Source organism: Chamaea fasciata, unplaced genomic scaffold (assembly GCF_029207755.1).
Source record: "Chamaea fasciata isolate MVZ Bird 193981 ecotype frontalis unplaced genomic scaffold, bChaFas1.0.hap1 SCAF_911, whole genome shotgun sequence".
Taxonomy (NCBI): domain Eukaryota; kingdom Metazoa; phylum Chordata; class Aves; order Passeriformes; family Sylviidae; genus Chamaea; species Chamaea fasciata.
Window position 1 is genome coordinate 14,052 of NW_027094996.1, and position 21,535 is coordinate 35,586.

The following is a 21,535-nucleotide window of genomic DNA, read 5'->3' on the forward strand; positions in this document are numbered from 1 at the left end:
CCAGGAATTCTCCTCCCAATTCCCCTTTTTTTTCCCAGGAATTCACCACCCAATTCCCATTTTTTTTTTCCCGGGAATTCACCTCCCAATTCCCGTTTTTTCCCAGGAATTCACCTCCCAATTCCCCATTTTTCCCCGGAATTCGCCTCCCAATTCCCGTTTTTTTTTACCCCGGGAATTCACCTCCCAATTCCCCTTTTTCCCCCGGAATTCACCTCCCAATTCCCTTTTTTTCCCAGGAATTCTCCTCCGAATTCCCGTTTTTTTTTTTTTTCCCGGGAATTCACCTCCCAATTCCTGTTTTTTTTTCCCGGGAATTCTCCTCCCAATTCCCATTTTTTCCCCAGGAATTCTCCTCCCAATTCCCGTTTTTTTTTTCCCCAGGAATTCTCCTCCCAATTCCCGTTTTTTTTTCCCGAGAATTCACCTCCCAGTTCCCGTTTTTTTTTTCCCGGGAATTCTCCTCCCAATTCCCATTTTTTCCCCAGGAATTCTCCTCCCAATTCCCGTTTTTTTTTTCCCCAGGAATTCGCCTCCCAATTCCCCTTTTTTTTCCCAGGAATTCACCTCCCAATTTCCCATTTTTCCCCAGGAATTCACCTCCCAATTCCCGTTTTTTCCCCAGGAATTCTCCTCCCAATTCCCCTTTTTTTTCCCAGGAATTCCCCTCCCAGTTCCCGTTTTTTTTTCCCCAGGAATTCTCCTCCCAATTCCCGTTTTTTTTCCCCAGGAATTCACCTCCCAATTCCCGTTTTTTTTTTTTCCCGGGAATTCTCCTCCCAATTCCCGTTTTCTCGTTGCTCTCCCCCCGCCCAGGTACATCCAGAACTCTCAGCCGTACCTGAACAACATGACGGCCGTGGGCTGCACCCTGGCCCTGGCCGCCGTCTTCCCGCTGGGGCTGGACGGCTACCACATCGGGCCCGGGATGTTCCCCTTCGTCTGCCAGGTGGGAAAAACGGGAAAAAAAACGGGAAAAACGGGAAAAAAAACGGGAAAAAACGGGGAAAAAACGGGCAAAAAACGGGAAAAAACGGGAAAAAACGGGCAAAAAACGGGCAAAATGGGCGGAAAAATGGGGTGGGAAGAGGCGGGGGCCACATCGGGCCCGGGATGTTCCCCTTCGTCTGCCAGGTGGGAAAAACGGGAAAAAAAACGGGAAAAACGGGAAAAAAACGGGGAAAAACGGGAAAAAACGGGGAAAAACGGGCAAAAAACGGGAAAAAACGGGCAAAAAACGGGGAAAATGGGCGGAAAAATGGGGTGGGAAGAGGCGGGGGCCACATCGGGCCCGGGATGTTCCCCTTCGTCTGCCAGGTGGGAAAAACGGGAAAAACGGGAAAAAAAACGGGAAAAACGGGGAAAAAACGGGAAAAAAAACGGGGAAAAACGGGGAAAAAACGGGCAAAAAACGGGCAAAAAACGGGGAAAATGGGCGGAAAAATGGGGTGGGAAGAGGCGGGGGCCACATCGGGCCCGGGATGTTCCCCTTCGTCTGCCAGGTGGGAAAAACGGGAAAAACGGGAAAAAAAACGGGAAAAACGGGGGAAAAAACGGGAAAAAAAACGGGAAAAACGGGCAAAAAAGGGCAAAAAATGGGAAAAAATGGGAAAAATGGGAAAAAAACGGGAAAAACGGGCAAAAAAACGGGAAAAATGGGCGGAAAAATGGGAAAAATGAGAGGAAAAATGGGAAAATGGGAGCCAGAGCTGGGAATTGGAAAAACAGGAGAAAAATTTAGGAATAATCCAAGGGGGAACCGTCCAAAAGCCGGCCAGGAACGGAGAAAAAAATGGGAATTTTCTGGAAATGGAGGGGGAAAAATGGGAATTTTCTGGAAATGGGTGGGAAAAACCCGGGAATTTTCCAGAAATGGATGGAAAAAACCGGGAATTTTCTGGAAATGGGTGGAAAAAAACTGGGAATTTTGTGGAAATGGAGGGAAAAAATGGGAATTTTCCAGAAATGGATGGAAAAAACTGGGAATTTTCCGGAAATGGAGGGAAAAACCCGGGAATTTTGTGGAAATGGATGGGAAAAAAAAGGGAATTTTCCGGAAATGGATGGGAAAAAATGGGAATTTTCTGGAAATGGATGGGAAAAACCCGGGAATTTTGTGGAAATGGGAGGGAAAAAATGGGAATTTTCCAGAAATGGATGGGGAAAACCAGGAATTTTCCAGAAATAGATGGAAAAAACCCGGGAATTTTCCGGAAATGGAGGGAAAAACCCGGGAATTTTGTGGAAATGGGTGGAAAAAACCCGGGAATTTTCCAGAAATGGAGGGAAAAAACCGGGAATTTTCCAGAAATGGATGGAAAAAAACCGGGAATTTTCCGGGAATGGATGGAAAAAAACCGGGAATTTTCCGGAAATGGGTGGAAAAAACCGGGAATTTTCCAGAAATGGATGGAAAAAACTGGGAATTTTCCAGAAATGGATGGAAAAAAACTGGGAATTTTCTGGAAATGGATGGGAAAAACCGGGAATTTTCCGGAAATGGAGGGGAAAAAACCGGGAATTTTCCGGAAATGGACGGAAAAGCCCGGGAATTTTGTGGAAATGGGTGGAAAAAACCCGGGAATTTTCCAGAAATGGAGGGAAAAAACCGGGAATTTTCCAGAAATGGAGGAAAAAAACCGGGAATTTTCCGGAAATGGATGGAAAAAAACCGGGAATTTTCCGGAAATGGAGGGAAAAACCCGGGAATTTTCTGGAAATGGGTGGAAAAAAACCAGGAATTTTCTGGAAATGGAGGGAAAAACTCGGGAATTTTCCGGAAATGGAGGAAAAAAAAGGGGAATTTTCTGGGAATGGGTGGAAAAAACTGGGAATTTTCCGGGAATGGGTGGAAAAAACCCGTGAATTTTGCGGAAGTGGGCGGGAAAAGCCCCGGGAATTTTCGGGCATTCCGAGCGCCGTGCCGGGGCGCGGGTGTTTCCCTTCCAGGCGCGGCTGTGGCTGCTGGGGCTGGGCTTCAGCCTGGCCTACGGCAGCATGTTCACCAAGATCTGGTGGGTGCACACCGTCTTCACCAAAAAGGACGACAAGAAGGACAAGAGGAAGGTGGGAGGAAAATCCCCGGGAATTTTTTTGGGGAATTTTGAAGGAATTTCGGGGATTTTTTTTGGGGAAATTTTTTGAGTTTTTCGGGGAACTTTCGGGGAGGTTCTGGAAAAATTCCTGGGGAACTTTTAGGGATTTTTGGGGAAAATTTTTTGGGAGACTTTTCAGGAAATTTTTTTGGGGAAATTTTTCAGGAATTATTTTCAGAGAATTTTTGGGGAATTCTGGGAAAAAATTTTTTTTGGGGGGAGGGGGGAGGGCGGGAAATTTTTTTGTTGAAAATCCCTGGGACCAAAAAAAAAAAAAAAAAAATTTCAGGAAGCGTTTTGGAAAACTCCCGGGGGGGAAAGAAAAAAGAAAAATTTGGGGGGAGAAATTTTGGGAAAATTTTGGGGGAATTTCCACCGTTTTTTTGGGCTGTTGATGACCGGAAACTTCCACCGTTTTTGGGGGGGGTCTGGAAATCCGGGGATTTTCCCCCGTTTTTCCCAGCCCCAGGCGGGAATTTTTCTCCCCGATTTCAGAGCCTGGAGCCCTGGAAACTCTACGCCACCGTGGGCGGCCTGGTGGGGTTCGACGTGGTCACCCTGAGCGTGTGGCAGATCGTGGATCCCCTGCACAGAACCATCGAGGTCGGGAATTCCCAAAAAAAAAAATTAAAAAATTAAAAATCCGGGAATTTCGGGGGGTTCTCCAGGGATTTTGGGGTCCTGGGGGGTTCCTGAGGGCTGAAACTATCCCGAAACTGCCGCGAGCCGTCCCCAAAATCCCTCGAAACGCGCCGAAGGGACTCAAGACTTCACGAATGACCCGAAAAAAACTCCTCAGAACATCTCGAACCGCCCCAAAAATCACCAAAACTCCCCAAAAAAACCCAAATCGGGCCCAAAACGTTCCTAAAAATCTCAAAACTCCCCCAAAACCTCCTCGAACCGCCCCAAAAATCACCAAAACTCCCCCAAAAAATCCCAAAACGTTCCTAAAAATCTCAAAACTCCCCCAAAATGTATCAGACCGCCCCAAAAATCATCAAAACTCCCCCAAAAAATCCCAAATTGGGCCCAAAAATCTCAAAATTCCCTCAAAACGCATCAGGCCGCCCCAAAAATCACCAAAACTCCCCCAAAAAATCCCAAATTGGGCCCAAAATGTTCCTAAAAATATCAAAATTCCCCCAAAATGTATCAGACCGCCCCAAAAATCATCAAAACTCCCCCAAAAAATCCCAAATTGGGCCCAAAACGTTCCTAAAAATATCAAAATTCCCCCAAAACGCATCAGGCCGCCCCAAAAATCACCAAAACTCCACCAAAAAATCCCAAATTGGCCCCAAAAATCTCAAAATTTTCCAAAATGTATCAGACCGCCCCAAAAATCATCAAAACTCCCCCAAAAAATCCCAAATTGGGTAGAAAATGTTCCCAAAAATCTCAAAATTTCCCCAAAACGCATCAGACCGCCCCAAAAATCACCAAAACTCCCCCAAAAATCCCAAATTTGGCCCAAAAATCTCAAAATTTTCCAAAACGTATCAGACCGCCCCAAAAATCATCAAAACTCCCCCAAAAAATCCCAAATTGGGTAGAAAATGTTCCTAAAAATATCAAAACTCCCCCAAAATGCATCAGACTGCCCCAAAAATCACCAAAACTCCCCCAAAAAATCCCAAATTGGCCCCAAAAATCTCAAAATTTTCCAAAATGTATCAGACCGCCCCAAAAATCATCAAAACTCCCCCAAAAATCCCAAATTGGGCCCAAAAATCTCAAAATTCCCTCAAAACGCATCAGGCCGCCCCAAAAATCACCAAAACTCCCCCCAAAAATCCCAAATTGGGTAGAAAATGTTCCTAAAAATCTCAAAATTTCCCCAAAATGCATCAGACCGCCCCAAAAATCATCAAAACTCCCCCAAAAAATCCCAAATTGGCCCCAAAAATCTCAAAATTCCCTCAAAACGCATCAGGCCGCCCCAAAAATCACCAAAACTCCCCCAAAAAATCCCAAATTGGGCCCAAAATGTTCCTAAAAATATCAAAATTCCCCCAAAACGCATCAGACCGCCCCAAAAATCATCAAAACTCCCCCAAAAAATCCCAAATTGGGCCCAAAATGTTCCTAAAAATATCAAAATTCCCTCAAAATGCATCAGACCGCCCCAAAAATCATCAAAACTCCACCAAAAAATCCCAAATTGGGCCCAAAATGTTCCTAAAAATCTCAAAACTCCCCCAAAATGTATCAGACCGCCCCAAAAATCATCAAAACTCCACCAAAAAATCCCAAATTGGCCCCAAAAATCTCAAAATTTTCCAAAATGTATCAGACCGCCCCAAAAATCATCAAAACTCCCCCAAAAAATCCCAAATTGGGTAGAAAATGTTCCCAAAAATCTCAAAATTTCCCCAAAACGCATCAGACCGCCCCAAAAATCACCAAAACTCCCCCAAAAATCCCAAATTTGGCCCAAAAATCTCAAAATTTTCCAAAACGTATCAGACCGCCCCAAAAATCATCAAAACTCCCCCAAAAAATCCCAAATTGGGTAGAAAATGTTCCTAAAAATATCAAAACTCCCCCAAAATGCATCAGACTGCCCCAAAAATCACCAAAACTCCCCCAAAAAATCCCAAATTGGCCCCAAAAATCTCAAAATTTTCCAAAATGTATCAGACCGCCCCAAAAATCATCAAAACTCCCCCAAAAATCCCAAATTGGGCCCAAAAATCTCAAAATTCCCTCAAAACGCATCAGGCCGCCCCAAAAATCACCAAAACTCCCCCCAAAAATCCCAAATTGGGTAGAAAATGTTCCTAAAAATCTCAAAATTTCCCCAAAATGCATCAGACCGCCCCAAAAATCATCAAAACTCCCCCAAAAAATCCCAAATTGGCCCCAAAAATCTCAAAATTCCCTCAAAACGCATCAGGCCGCCCCAAAAATCACCAAAACTCCCCCAAAAAATCCCAAATTGGGCCCAAAATGTTCCTAAAAATATCAAAATTCCCCCAAAACGCATCAGACCGCCCCAAAAATCATCAAAACTCCCCCAAAAAATCCCAAATTGGGCCCAAAATGTTCCTAAAAATATCAAAATTCCCTCAAAATGCATCAGACCGCCCCAAAAATCATCAAAACTCCACCAAAAAATCCCAAATTGGGCCCAAAATGTTCCTAAAAATCTCAAAACTCCCCCAAAATGTATCAGACCGCCCCAAAAATCATCAAAACTCCCCCAAAAAATCCCAAATTGGGCCCAAAATGTTCCTAAAAATCATAAAATTCCCTCAAAATGCATCAGACCGCCCCAAAAATCATCAAAACTCCACCAAAAAATCCCAAATTGGGCCCAAAATGTTCCTAAAAATCTCAAAACTCCCCCAAAATGTATCAGACCGCCCCAAAAATCATCAAAACTCCCCCAAAAAATCCCAAATTGGGCCCAAAACGTTCCTAAAAATATCAAAATTCCCCCAAAACGCATCAGGCCGCCCCAAAAATCACCAAAACTCCACCAAAAAATCCCAAATTGGCCCCAAAAATCTCAAAATTTTCCAAAATGTATCAGACCACCCCAAAAATCATCAAAACTCCCCCAAAAAATCCCAAATTGGGTAGAAAATGTTCCCAAAAATCTCAAAATTCCCCCAAAATGCATCAGACTGCCCCAAAAATCATCAAAACTCCCCCAAAAAATCCCAAATTGGCCCCAAAAATCTCAAAATTCCCTCAAAACGCATCAGGCCGCCCCAAAAATCACCAAAACTCCCCCAAAAAATCCCAAATTGGGCCCAAAATGTTCCTAAAAATATCAAAATTCCCCCAAAACGCATCAGACCGCCCCAAATTTCCCCCCTCCCCAAAACTCCCCCCAAAAAACCCCAAACCACCCAAAAATCCCAACACTCACCAAACCCCCCGCCCCCAAAATCCCAAAAATCACCCCAAAAAATCCCGGAAATCACCCCAAAAAATCCCGGAAATCACCCCAAAAATCCCGGAAATCACCCCAAAAATCCTTTTCCCCAAACGACCCCGAAATTCCCCTAAACTCGAAAATAAAACCCCACAGAATGTCCCCGAACCTTCCCCAAAAACGCCAAAAACTCCAAAAAACGCTGAGCCACCCCAAAACTCCTCCCAAAAAACCCCCAAAACCTCCCCAAAATATCCCCAAATCCCTCCCAAAAAATCCCCCCCAAAAAACCCCCCCAAACACCCCAAAAATCGCCAAAAAATCCCCCCAAAATTCCCCAAAACTCCTCCCCAAAAAATCCCCCTTAAAACCCCCCAAAAAACCCCAAACCTCCCCAAAATACCTCAAAAAATCCCCCCCAAAAAACCCCCCAAAAATCCCCCAAACCCCAAAACTCTTCATACCACCCAAAACCTCCCTAAAATACCCCAAAACTCCTCCTAAAAATTCCCCAAAAAACCCCCAAACCACCCCAAAATACCCCAAAAAATCCCCCAAAACTCCCTCCAAAAAATCCCCCAAAACCACCCCAAAATCCCCCAAAAATCTCCCCCCCAAAAACCCAAAAAAAACCCCAAAAATCCCCCAAAAACGCCCAAAATCCCCAAAACTCCCCATAGCACCCAAAACCTCCCGAAAATACCCCAAAACTCCTCCCGAAAAATCCCCCTTAAAACCCAAAAAAAACCCCCAAACCACCCCAAAAATCCCCCCAAAATCGCCAAAAAATCCCACAAAAACCCCAAAACCTCTCTAAAATACCCCAAAACTCCTCCCAAAAAATTCCCAAAAAATCCCCCCCAAAAAACCCCAAACCACCCCAAAATCCCCCAAAAATCTCCCCCCCAAAACCCAAAACAAACCCCCCAAAACCCCCCAAAACTCCCCAAAATCCCCAAAACTCCCCAAAATTCCCCAAAACCTCCCGAAAATACCCCAAAACTCCTCCCAAAAAAACCCCTTAAAACCCAAAAAAACCCCCAAAAATCTCCCCCCCAAAAATCCCTAAAAAATCCCCCAAAACCCCAAAACCTCTCTAAAATACCCCAAAACTCCTCCCGAAAATCCCCCTTAAAAGCCAAACCCCCAAACCACCCCAAAATCCCCCCAAAAATCCCCCAAAATCCTAAAAAAAACCCCCCAAACCCCCAAAAACTCCCCAAAACCCCCCAAAAATCCCCAAAAACCCCCAAAAATCCCCCAAAACCCCCAAAAATCCCCATAAACCCCCAAAAATCCCCATAGCACCCAAAACCACCCCAAAATAACCCAAAAATCCCCCCCAAAATCCCCAAAAACCCCCAAAAATCCCCCAAAACTCCCCAAAATCCCCAAAACTCCCCAAAATCCCCCAAAACCTCCTCCCGAAAATCCCAAGAAAACCCCAAACCACCCCAAAACTCCTCCCAAAAAATCCCCCCCAAAACCCCCCAAACCTCCCCAAAATCCCCCAAAATGCTCCAAAAAATCCCCCAAAACCCCCCAAATCCGCCCAAATTTGCCGAATTCCGTCGTTTTTTTCCCCCCCCTCCCAGGAATTCACGAAGGAGGAGCCCAAGTCGGACATGGACGTTTCCATCCTCCCCCAGCTCGAGCACTGCAGCTCCACCAAGATGAACACCTGGCTGGGTCAGCACATCTGGCGGGATTTTGGGGGAAATTTCGGGGATTTTGGGAAAAAATTTGGGGGTTTCGGGGTTAAATTTGGGGTTTTTGGGGTGAAATTTGGGGTTTTTGGGGCAAATTTGGGGATTTTGGGGCGGTTTCGGCGTCTCAGCTCCACCAAGATGAACACCTGGCTGGGTCAGCACATCTGGCGGGATTTTGGGGGAAATTTCGGGGATTTTGGGAAAAAAATTTGGGGTTTTCGGGAAAAAATTTGGGGGTTTTGGGGTGAAATTTGGGGGTTTTGGGGGCAAATTTGGGGGATTTCGGGGCGGTTTCGGCGTCTCAGCTCCACCAAGATGAACACCTGGCTGGGTCAGCACATCTGGCGGGATTTTGGGGGAAATTTGGGGGATTTTGGGAAAAAATTTGGGGGTTTTGGGAAAAAATTTGGGGTTTTTGGGAAAAAATTTGGGGTTTTTGGGGTGAAATTTGGGGGTTTTGGGGGCAAATTTTGGGGATTTCGGGGCAGTTTCGGCGTCTCAGCTCCACCAAGATGAACACCTGGCTGGGTCAGCACATCTGGCGGGATTTTGGGGGAAATTTTGGGGATTTTGGGAAAAAATTTGGGGTTTTTGGGGTGAAATTTGGGGTTTTCGGGGTGAAATTTGGGGTTTTTGGGGCAAATTTGGGGGATTTTGGGGCGGTTTCGGCGTCTCAGCTCCACCAGGATGAACACCTGGCTGGGTCAGCACATCTGGCAGGATTTTGGGGGAAATTTCGGGGATTTTGGGAAAAAAATTTGGGGTTTTTGGGAAAAAATTTGGGGTTTTTGGGGTGAAATTTGGGGGTTTTGGGGGCAAATTTTGGGGGATTTTGGGGCGGTTTCGGCGTCTCAGCTCCACCAAGATGAACACCTGGCTGGGTCAGCACATCTGGCAGGATTTTGGGGGAAATCTGGGGGATTTGGGGAAAAAATTTGGGGTTTTTGGGGTGAAATTTGGGGTTTTCGGGGTGAAATTTGGGGTTTTTGGGGCAAATTTGGGGGATTTCGGGGCGGTTTCGGCGTCTCAGCTCCACCAGGATGAACACCTGGCTGGGTCAGCACATCTGGCGGGATTTTGGGGGAAATTTCGGGAATTTTGGGAAAAAATTTGGGGCTTTTGGGAAAAAATTTGGGGTTTTTGGGAAAAAATTTGGGGTTTTTGGGGTGAAATTTGGGGGTTTTGGGGCAAATTTTGGGGATTTTGGGGCGGTTTCGGCGTCTGAGCTCCACCAGGATGAACACCTGGCTGGGTCAGCACACCTGGCGGGATTTTGGGGAAAATTTGGAGGATTTTGGGAAAAAAATTGGGGTTTTTGGGGTGAAATTTGGGGTTTTCGGGGTGAAATTTGGGGTTTTTGGGGCAAATTTGGGGATTTTGGGGCGGTTTCGGCGTCTCAGCTCCACCAGGATGAACACCTGGCTGGGTCAGCACATCTGGCGGGATTTTGGGGGAAATTTCGGGGATTTTGGGAAAAAATTTGGGGTTTTTGGGAAAAAATTTGGGGGTTTCGGGGTTAAATTTGGGGTTTTTGGGGTGAAATTTGGGGGTTTTGGGGGCAAATTTGGGGGATTTCGGGGCGGTTTCGGCGTCTCAGCTCCACCAGGATGAACACCTGGCTGGGTCAGCACATCTGGCGGGATTTTGGGGGAAATTTCGGGGATTTTGGGAAAAAAATTTGGGTTTTTGGGGTGAAATTTGGGGGTTTTGGGGTGAAATTTGGGGTTTTGGGGCAAATTTGGGGGATTTCGGGGCGAATTTGGGGCAATTTTGGGGTAAATTTTGGGGATTTCGGGTGAAATTTGTGGGAGTTTCAGGGACTTTTTGGGAGTTTCAGGTGGAATTTTTTTGGGGGGGAGGGGTCCCGTTGGAATTTGGGGTTTTCGGGTCAAATTTTGGGGATTTCAAGTGAAATTTGGGATTTTCAGGTGGGAGTTTGCAGATTTCGGGCGGAATTTTTTTTTGGGGGGGGCGGATTTTTAGGGCGAATTTTGGGGTTTTCCAGGCGGGATTTGGGCGATCCCAGGTGGAATTTGGGGGATTTTAGGGAAAATTTTGGGGGGATTTCCGGCCGAATTTGGGGCTTTCAGGTGGAATTTGAGGAATTCACGTCAAATTTGATGAATTCAAATTAAACTCGACCAAATTCCACCCAAAGCCGGGACGATTTTTTTTGGGCGGGGAGTTTTGGCTCGTTCCCATCCCGGTTTTTTTTCTCCTCCTCATCCCAAAAATATTTTCGGGATTTAATTTTTTTCTCTTTTTCCCGATTTTTTTTTTTTCTTTTTTTAGGGATTTTTTACGGATTCAAGGGGCTGCTGCTGCTGCTGGGGATTTTTTTGGCCTACGAGACCAAAAGCGTTTCCACGGAGAAAATCAACGATCACCGGGCGGTGGGAATGGCCATCTACAACGTGGCGGTAAAAAAAAAAAAAACAACCCACAAAAAAGCCCCGAATTCCCAAAGTTTCGCCCCGAAAAAACGGCCGGAGAAAGGTGGAAAATGTACCCGGGAAGTTAAAAAAAAAAAAAAATTTACGCCGGAAAAATCGCAAAAAAAATTTTTAAAAAATGAAATTAAAAAATTTTAAAATCTGCCCCAAAGTCGCCCCCAAAAAAACCAACAAAAATTCACCCCCAAAATTTTTAAAGATTGTCCCCCCACCAAAATTCCAAATAATCCAAAAAAATCCTCCCCCTGTCTCTCCCCAAATCCCCCGAAATTACAAAAAAATTTAAAAAAAATCCCCCCGAGTTTTTTAAAAATTCCCAAAATTTCCGCCCGAAAAGTTCCCAGAAAAATCCGGCCAAAAATACTCCCGGAAAATTCGCCCCCACCTGGAAAAATGCCGAAATTTTTTCTTTAAAAATGAACTAAAAGTACAAAAAAAAACTTCGAAAAGAAAATGGAAAAAATGAATTAAAAAATCAGAAAAGAATTGGAAAAAATCCGGAAAAAAAGCAGAAAAAAATGTGAAAAAAATCCAAAAAATAATCAAAACATTTCCCCCAAAATTCCTAATTTTCTGAACTTCCCCAAATTTGGGATTTTTCCAGGTTTTGTGTCTGATCCTGAGCTCGCGGCAGGACGCCGCCTTCGCCTCCCAAACAATCCCCCAAAAATCCCCAAAAAATTCCCGAAAAAACTCCCCAAAAACTTCCAAAAAAAATCCCAAAAACAATCTCCCAGGAACACTAAAAAAATTCCCAAAAAACCCGAAAAAATTCGCAAGAAATCCGAAAAAAAGGCGAAAAATTGGAAAAAAATCCGAAAAAAATCTGAAAAAAACCCCCAAAAATAAAAAAAAATTCCCAAAAAATTCCAAAAAATTCCCCAAAAAACTCCCCAAAAACTTCCAAAAGAATTCTTTAAAAAAATCCCCCAGGAACACTAAAAAATTCCCAAAAAACCCGAAAAAATTCGCAAGAAATCCGAAAAAAAGGCGAAAAATCTGAAAAAAATCTGAAAAAAATTAGAAAAAAATCTGAAAAAAATTCCAAAAAAATTCCCAAAAATTCCCAAAATTTCCCAAATTAGATTTTGAAGAGCACCGCCCATTTTCCGACGGTTTCCCGCAGGTTCTGTGCCTGATCACGGCGCCGGTGACGCTGATCCTGAGCTCGCAGCAGGACGCCGCCTTCGCCTCCCAAACAATCCCCAAAAAATCCCCAAAAAATTCCCCAAAAAACTCCCCAAAAACTTCCAAAAAAAATCCCAAAAACAATCTCCCAGGAGCACTAAAAAAATTCCCAAAAAACCCGAAAAAATTCGCAAGAAATCCGAAAAAAAGGCGAAAAATCTGAAAAAAATCCGAAAAAAATCTGAAAAAAACCCCAAAAATCAAAAAAAATCCCCAAAAAATCCCCAAAAAATTCCCCAAAACACTCCCCAAAAACTTCCAAAAAAATTCTTTAAAAAATCCCCAGGAACACTAAAAAAATCCCAAAAAACCCGAAAAAATTCGCAAAAAATCCGAAAAAAAGGCGAAAAATCTGAAAAAAATCCGAAAAAAATTAGAAAAAAATCTGAAAAAATCCCCCAAAAATCCGAAAAAAAATCCGAAAAAATTCCCAAAAATTCCCCAAATTTCCCAAATTAGATTTTGAAGAGCGCCGCCCATTTTCCGACGGTTTCCCGCAGGTTCTGTGCCTGATCACGGCGCCGGTGACGCTGATCCTGAGCTCGCGGCAGGACGCCGCCTTCGCCTCCCAAACAATCCCCCAAAAATCCCCAAAAAATTCCCCAAAAAACTCCCCAAAAACTTCCAAAAAAAATCCCAAAAACAATCCCCCAGGAACACTAAAAAAATTCCCAAAAAACCCGAAAAAATTCGCAAGAAATCCGAAAAAAAGGCGAAAAATTGGAAAAAAATCCGAAAAAAATCTGAAAAAACCCCCAAAAATCCGAAAAAAAATCCGAAAAAATTCCAAAAAATTCCGAAAAAATTCCCAAAAATTCCCAAATTAGATTTTGAAGAGCGCCGCCCATTTTCCGACGGTTTCCCGCAGGTTCTGTGCCTGATCACGGCGCCGGTGACGCTGATCCTGAGCTCGCAGCAGGACGCCGCCTTCGCCTCCCAAACAATCCCCAAAAAATCCCCCAAAAATTCCCCAAAAACTTCCAAAAAAATTCTTTAAAAAATCCCCCAGGAACACTAAAAAAATTCCCCAAAAACCCGAAAAAATTCGCAAGAAATCCGAAAAAAAGGCGAAAAATCTGAAAAAAATCCGAAAAAAATTAGAAAAAAAATCTGAAAAAAACCCCCAAAAATCCGAAAAAAAATCCGAAAAAATTCCCAAAAAATTCCCCAAATTTCCCAAATTAGATTTTGAAGAGCGCCGCCCATTTTCCGACGGTTTCCCGCAGGTTCTGTGCCTGATCACGGCGCCGGTGACGCTGATCCTGAGCTCGCAGCAGGACGCCGCCTTCGCCTCCCAAACAATCCCCCAAAAATCCCCAAAAAATTCCCCAAAAAACTCCCCAAAAACTTCCAAAAAAAATCCCAAAAACAATCTCCCAGGAACACTAAAAAAATTCCCAAAAAATCCGAAAAAAATCGCAAGAAATCCCAAAAAAAAGGTGAAAAATCTGAAAAAAATCCGAAAAAAATTAGAAAAATCCCCCCAAAATCCGAAAAAATTGCCAAAAAATTCAAAAAAATTCCTGAAAAAACTCCCCAAAAACTTCCAAAAAATTCTTAAAAAAAATCCCCCAGGAACACTAAAAAATTCCCAAAAAATCCGAAAAAATTTGCAAAAAATCCAATATAAAGGCGAAAAATCTGAAAAAAATCCGAAAAAAATTAGAAAAAAATCTGAAAAAAACCCCAAAAATCCGAAAAAAAATCCGAAAAAATTCCCAAAAAATTCCCCAAATTTCCCAAAGTAGATTTTGAAGAGCGCCGCCCATTTTCCGACGGTTTCCGGCAGGTTCTGTGCCTGATCACGGCGCCGGTGACGCTGATCCTGAGCTCGCAGCAGGACGCCGCCTTCGCCTTCGCCTCGCTGGCCGTCGTCTTCTCCTCCTACATCACCCTCGTCGTGCTCTTCGTGCCCAAGGTCGGGAGCTTTGGGGGAAAAAACGGGAATTTTGGGGCAATTTGGGGGGGTTTGAAATATTTTTTTATTTTTTTTTTATTTTTAATTTTGTTTTTTTGGGGTTTTTTTTTGGGCTGATCAGGCGCAGGGGGAAAAAAAGTGGGAAATATCAGGAAGAAATGGGAAAAAAGTCAGGGGAAAAATCAGGGGGAAAAATGGGGGAACACGTTAAAAAAGCAGGGAAAAAATGGTAAAAAGAAGGAGGAAAAATCATCAGTGAAAAGTCGGAAAAAATTGGGAAGAAATTGGGAAAAAATGGGAAAAAATCGGGGAAAAATCGGGGAAAAAATAATAAAGAAATCGGGAAAAAAAAGGTAAAAAAGCAGGAAAAATCATCAGTGAAAAATCAGAAAAAAATGGGAAGAAATTGTGAAAAAATGGGGAAAAATAGTTTAAAAATAATTTTAAAAAACTTTAAAAATCAGGGGGAAAATGGTAAAAAATCAGGAAAAATCATCAGTGAAAAATCAGAAAAAAATGGGAAGAAATTTTGAAAAAATGGGGAAAAAATAGTAAAAAATAATTTTAAAAAACTTTAAAAATCAGGGGGAAAATGGTAAAAAAATCAGGAAAATCCTCAGTGGAAAATCAGAAAAAAATGGGAAGAAATTGTGAAAAAGTGGGAAAAAATTGTAAAAAATCAGCGAAAAAGTTATAAAAAAATTAGGGAAAAAATGGCAAAAAAGTAGGAAAAATCCTCAGTGAAAAATCAGAAAAAATTGGGAAGAAATTGTAAAAAAATGGGAAAAAATGGGAAAAAATCAGGAAAAAAACCCCTTAAAATCAGGGAAAAAAAATAATAAAAAATTGGGAAAAACGGGGAAAAAATTGGGAAAAAATGGGAAAAAAAATCAGAAAAAAACCCGTAAAAAATTGGAAAAAAATCAGAAAAAATCTGGGAAAATTGGGGAAAAATCCGGGAAAACCTTGGGAATATTTTGGGAATAATTTGGGACCGTTCTCCGCCGGCGGACGCGGCGTTTGATCACGCGGGGCGAGCGGCAGTCGGAGCAGCAGGACACGATGAAAACCGTAAAAAATCAGGACAAAAATCATTACAAATCAGGGAAAAAACCATAAAAATTCGGGAAAGAATTCCATTAAAAAATCAGGGAATAAATCCTAAAAGATCAGGAAAAAAATGGGGGGAAAAAAATCAAGAAAAAAATGTGAAAAAAAATCAAGAAAAAAATGGGGAAAAAATTAAGAAAAAAATGGGGAAAAATCGGGAAAAAATCGTAAAAAATCGGGAAAAAATCATAAAAAATCGGGGAAAAATCCGGGAAAACCTGGGAATATTTTGGGAACATCGTGGGGCCGTTCTCGGCCGGCAGATGCGGCGCTTGATCACGCGGGGCGAGTGGCAGTCGGAGCAGCAGGACACGATGAAAACCGTAAAAAATCAGGAAAAAAGTCATTAAAAATCAGGAATGAACCCTTAAAAATTGGGGAAAAAATTCCATAAAAAATCAGGAAATAAATCCTAAAAGATCAGGAAAAAAATGGGGGGAAAAAAATCAAGAAAAAAAATGGCGAAAAAATTAAGAAAAAAATCGGGAAAAATTGGGAAAAAATCGTAAAAAATCGGGGAAAAACCGTAAAAAATCGGGGAAAAATCCGGGAAAACTTGGGAATATTTTGGGAATATTTTGGGGCCGTTCTCGGCCGGCAGATGCGGCGTTTGATCACGCGGGGCGAGTGGCAGTCGGAGCAGCAGGACACGATGAAAACCATAAAAAATCAGGACAAAAATCATTACAAATCAGGGAAAAAACCATAAAAATTTGGGGAAAAAATTCCATAAAAAATCAGGAAATAAATCCTAAAAGATCAGGAAAAAAATGGGGGGAAAAAAATCAAGAAAAAAATGGGGAAAAAATCAAGAAAAAAATGGGGAAAAAATTAAGAAAAAAATGGGGAAAAATCGGGAAAAAATCGTAAAAAATCGGGAAAAAATCATAAAAAATCGGGGAAAAATCCGGGAAAACCTGGGAATATTTTGGGAACATCGTGGGGCCGTTCTCGGCCGGCAGATGCGGCGCTTGATCACGCGGGGCGAGTGGCAGTCGGAGCAGCAGGACACGATGAAAACTGTAAAAAATCAGGACAAAAATCATTAAAAATCAGGAATGAACCCTTAAAAATTGGGGAAAAAATTCCATAAAAAATCAGGAAATAAATCCTAAAAGCTCAGGAAAAAAATGGGGGGAAAAAAATCAAGAAAAAAATGGGGAAAAAATCAAGAAAAAAATGGGGAAAAATCGGGAAAAAATCGTAAAAAATCGGGGAAAAACCGTAAAAAATCGGGGAAAAATCCGGGAAAAACTTGGGAATATTTTGGGAATATTTTGGGGCCGTTCTCGGCCGGCAGATGCGGCGTTTGATCACGCGGGGCGAGCGGCAGTCGGAGCAGCAGGACACGATGAAAACCATAAAAAATCAGGACAAAAATCATTACAAATCAGGGAAAAAACCATAAAAATTTGGGGAAAAAATTCCATAAAAAATCAGGAAATAAATCCTAAAAGATCAGGAAAAAAATGGGGGGAAAAAAATCAAGAAAAAAATGGGGGAAAAAATCAAGAAAAAAATGGGGAAAAAATTAAGAAAAAAATCGGGAAAAAATCGTAAAAAATCAGGGAAAAATCATAAAAAATCGGGGGAAAAACCGGGAAAAATCGGGGAAAAATCCGGGAAAACTTGGGAATATTTTGGGAACATCGTGGGGCCGTTCTCGGCCGGCAGATGCGGCGCTTGATCACGCGGGGCGAGTGGCAGTCGGGAGCAGCAGGACACGATGAAAACCGGCTCCTCCACCAACAACAACGAGGAGGAGAAGTCGCGGCTGCTGGAGAAGGAGAACCGCGAGCTGGAGAAGATCATCGCCGAGGTGCGCCGGGGTGCATCGGCAATTCCGGCACGGAAACCCCTCCGCCCGCCCCCTTCCTTCCTTCGCCGCCTTCTCCCGGTGTTTTCCTGGTTTTTTTTCCTTTTTCCCCGTTTTTTTTCCTTCTTTTTCGCCGTTTTCCTGAGGTTCCCCCCGTTTTTCCTCTTTTGTCCCCCTTTTCTTGAGCATTTTCCCCTTTATTTTCCTGGTTTTTTTCCTCTTTTTTCCCGTTTTTTTTCGTTCCCTGTCACCGTTTTCCCGAGGTTCCCCTCCCCCCTCCTTTTTCCGCTTTTTTCCGGTTTTTCCCCCTTTTCCTGAGCACTTTTCCCCTTTATTTTCGTTTTTTTTTTCCTTTTTTCCCCATTGTTTTTCCTTCCTCGTGGCCGTTTTCCCAAAGTTCCCCTCCCCCCTCCTTTTTCCCTTTTTTCCCCATTTTTCCCCCTTTTCCTGAGCATTTTCCCCTTTATTTTCGGTTTTTTTTCCTTTTTCCCCATTTTTTTTCCTTCCTTTTCGCCGTTTTCCCGAGGTTCCCCCCATTTTTCCTCTTTTTCCCCCTTTTCCTGAGCATTTTTCCCCTTTATTTTCGTTTTTTTTTCCTTTTTTCCCGTTGTTTTTCCTTCCCTGTCACTGTTTTCCCGAGGTTCCCCTCCCCCCCTCCTTTTTCCCCTTTTTCCCGCTGTTTTCCCCCCTTTTCCTGAGCATTTTTCCCCTTTATTTTCCTGTTTTTTTTTCCTTTTTTTCCCGTTGTTTTTCCTTCTTTTTCGCTGTTTTCCCGAGGTTCCCCTCCCCCCTCTTTTTTCCCCATTTTTCCCCCTTTTCCTGAGCATTTTCCCCTTTATTTTTGGTTTTTGTCCTTTTTTCCCGTTGTTTTTCCTTCTTTTTCGCCGTTTTCCCGAGGTTCCCCCCATTTTTCCTCTTTTTTTCCCCCTTTTCCTGAGCATTTTTCCCCTTTATTTTAGTTTTTTTTCCTTTTTTCCCGTTATTTTTCCTTCCCTGTCACTGTTTTCCCGAGGTTCCCCTCCCCCCCTCCTTTTTCCCTTTTTTCCCCCATTTTTCCCCCTTTTCCTGAGCATTTTTCCCTTTATTTTCCTGGCTTTTTTCCTCTTTTCCCCATTTTTTTTTCCTTCTTTTTCGCCGTTTTCCCGAGGTTCCCCTCCCCCTCCTTTTTTTCCCTTTTTTCCCCATTTTTCCCATTTTTTCTCCACCTTTCCCGATTTTTTCCCTGCTTTTCCCCATTTTTTTCCCCACTTCCCCCCCCCACTCTTCCTGATTTTTTCCCCACTTTTCCTGAATTTTCCCCCCACTTTTCCCGATTTTTTTCCCACTTTTCCCAATTTTTTCCCCGCTTTTCCCAATTTTTTTCCCAGTATTTTTCCCCACTTTTCCCATTTTTTCCCCACTTTTCCTGATTTTTTCCCCCCACTTTCCCCAATTTTTTCCCCGCTTTTTCCGATTTTTTTTCCCCACTTTTCCCCCCACTTTCCCCAGTTTTTTTCCCCACTTTTCCCCCCACTTTCTCCCCGCTCTTCCCGATTTTTTTTCCCACTTTTCCCCATTTTTCCCCCCACTCTTCCCGATTTTTTCCCCCCACTTTCCCCAGTTTTTTCCCCCATTTTTCCCCCCCGCTCTTCCCGATTTTTTCCCCGCTTCCCCCCATTTTTTCTTTACTTTTCCCGACTTTTCCCCCTCCTGTTCCCGGCAGAAGGAGGAGCGCGTCTCGGAGCTGCGGCAGCAGCTGCAGGCGCGGCAGCAGCTCCAGCTCCGCTCCCGGCGCCGCCAATCCCGCGATTCCCGAGACTCCGAGAACCACCTGGGCTCCGGGCAGCGCGATTCCCGGGATTCCCGGGATTCCCAGAATTCCCAGCTGCCCGGGGGCAGCCTGGTGCGCTGCCTGGTGTCCGAGCAGGCCGAGAAGCTGGGCCGGGGCAATTGCGACGGCAGCCGCGTCCACCTGCTCTACAAATAGAGATTCCCCCGAGGAAATCCGGGAATTTCCGCCGAGGAATTCCCGGCATTCCGAGAGAAGACTTCCTGGGATTTACGGGAAAAAAAAAAACCCCCAAAAAAACCGGGAGTTTTGGTGGGAAAACGGCGGGATTTTAGAGGGGGGGGGGGGGGGAAAACACGATCAGGAAGTTTCGGTCAAAAGTTGGGAGAATTTGTGGCGGAAGATTCCTGGAATTCCCACAGGGAAGGACTTGGGATTCACGTAGGAAAAATTCCTGGAAGTTTTGTGGAAAAATTCCCGGGATTGGCACGGAAAACATTCCAGGGGTTTATGTGGGAAAGAAATCCCTGGAATTCCTGTGGAAAAAGTCCCGGGATTCGCACAAAAAAAATTCCTGGAATTCACGTGGGGAAAAAAAAAACCCCCAGGAATTCATGTCCAAAAATTCCCAGAATTCCCAGCAGGAAATTCCGAAAAATTCTGTAGAAAAACCCCCCGAATTCCCACCGAAAAATTCCCCGAATTCCCGCTGGAAAAAACCAGGAGGAGTCGGGTCAGTGACGGACCGTGCAGGAATAAAAACTTGGGATCAGTCCCAAAAATCCTCAGAATTCTCCACAATCCTTCAACAAATCCCAAAAAATTCCCATTTTTTTTTTCCCTGCAGGTATTCCCTGAATCCCAAAAAAATTCCCGTTTTCCTCCCAGAATTCCCAAAAAGTCCTCCAGAATTCCCAGTTTTCCCCCGCAGCAATTCCCCAAAATTCCCGATTTTCCCACAAAATTCCCAAAGCTTTTCCCATTCCTCAGCAATTCCTGAAAAAACCCGACTCCTCCAACCTGGAAATTCCCGGAATTCCAAGAAAAAAGACGGGAAAAATCGGGATCAGGGCTGCAAATTCCCAAAAAAATCCCCAAAATTCCCCAAATTTCGCGTCTGGGATCCGGATTTTCCCAAAATTCCGGCGGAAAAATCGGGATCCTGCTGCTTCCCAAGGCTCCCAGTGGTACTTTGGGGGGATTTTTTGGGAATTTTGGGGGATTTTGGGGAATTTTGGGAGGGGGGGAAGGGATGGGAGGGCTTGGATCAGGGGTGGGGGCGGAATTCCTAAAAAAATTGGTGGAATTTCCGGAAAAATTTCGCGGAATTGTCAAAAAACTGTTTAAAAATCCGAGAGTTTAAATAAAGGTTTTAAGGATTCCTTAAAAAATGTCCAAAATTCCACGAAAACCCTCAGAATTCCCCAAAAAATCGGATGCAGAACCCCCAGAATTCCTTAAAAACCCCCAGAATTCCAAAGAAAATCCCACGAAAACCCAAATTCCCAAGAAATCCCACAAAAAACCCCAAAATTCCCCCAAAAAAATCCCACAAAAAATCTCTTGGAATTCCCCAAAAAATCTCCTAAAACCTCCAGAATTCCCGCAAAAATCTCCAGATTTTCCCCCCAGAATTCCCACAAATCCTCTTAAAACCCCAAATTTCCCAAATTTCCCCTCAAAACTCCCAAATTTTCCCATTTTCCCCCCCAAAATTCCTGTTTTTCCTCATTTTTCCTTTTAAAATTCCCGAATTTTCCCATTTTCCCCCCCAAAATTCCCATTTTTCCTTATTTTTCCTTTTAAAATTCCCAAATTTTCCCATTTTCCCCCCAAAATTCCCGTTTTTCCTCATTTTTCCTTTTAAAATTCCCGAATTTTCCCATTTTCCCCCCAAAATTCCCATTTTTTCTCACTTTTCCTTTTAAAATTCCCAAATTTTCCCATTTTCCCCCAAAATTCCCATTTTTCCTCATTTTTCCTTTTAAAATTCCCAAATTTTCCCGTTTTCCCCCCAAAATTCCCGAATTTTCCCATTTTTCTCCCCCAAATTCCCATTTTTCCCCCCAAAATCCCAAAATTCCCCCCAAAAATCCCCCGAATCTCCCGGGCAGGTTCCAACTCCGTGGTTTTTATTTGGGAAAAGCTCCAGATTTGGGGGGATTTGGGGGTTTTTTTGGGAATTTTAACGGTTGGATTTGGCCACGCGCTCCAGCTCGTCTTTCTTCTTGATGGCGTAGGAGTTGGAGGAGCCCTGGAAAAAAGGGGGGAAATTTGGGAATTTTGGGGGAAATTTGGGAATTTTGGGGGGAATTTTGGGAAGTTTGGGGGGAATTTTGGGAAGTTTGGGGGAAATTTGGGAATTTTGGGGGGAATTTTGGGAATTTGGGGGAAATTTGGGAATTTTGGGGGAAATTTGGGAAGTTTGGGGGGGATTTTGGGAATTTTGGGGGAAAATTGGGAAAATTTGGGAGTTTTGGGGGGGGGGAATGGAGATTTTGGAGGGGAAAATGGGAATTTTAGGGGAAATTTGGGGAAATTTGGGAGTTTTGGGGGAAAATGGGAATTTTGGGGGAAATTTGGGAATTTTGG

General features: G+C 43.5%; 1 protein-coding gene across 1 annotated transcript in view; it reads left to right on the plus strand.

Moving 5' to 3' along the window:
- The window catches only part of LOC136306030 (gamma-aminobutyric acid type B receptor subunit 1-like), a gene marked incomplete at its 5' end in the record, with an annotated part of 32,455 nt that extends 12,121 nt beyond the window's left edge, over window positions 1–20,334 (plus strand). The window contains 9 exon segments of the mRNA XM_066209378.1: window positions 817–949; window positions 2,950–3,066; window positions 3,591–3,698; window positions 8,577–8,670; window positions 10,983–11,110; window positions 14,121–14,249; window positions 15,623–15,654; window positions 17,067–17,178; window positions 18,878–20,334. Coding sequence (XP_066065475.1) covers window positions 817–949; window positions 2,950–3,066; window positions 3,591–3,698; window positions 8,577–8,670; window positions 10,983–11,110; window positions 14,121–14,249; window positions 15,623–15,654; window positions 17,067–17,178; window positions 18,878–19,141 — 1,117 coding nt within the window.
- Window positions 20,335–21,535: the final 1,201 nt, after the last annotated feature.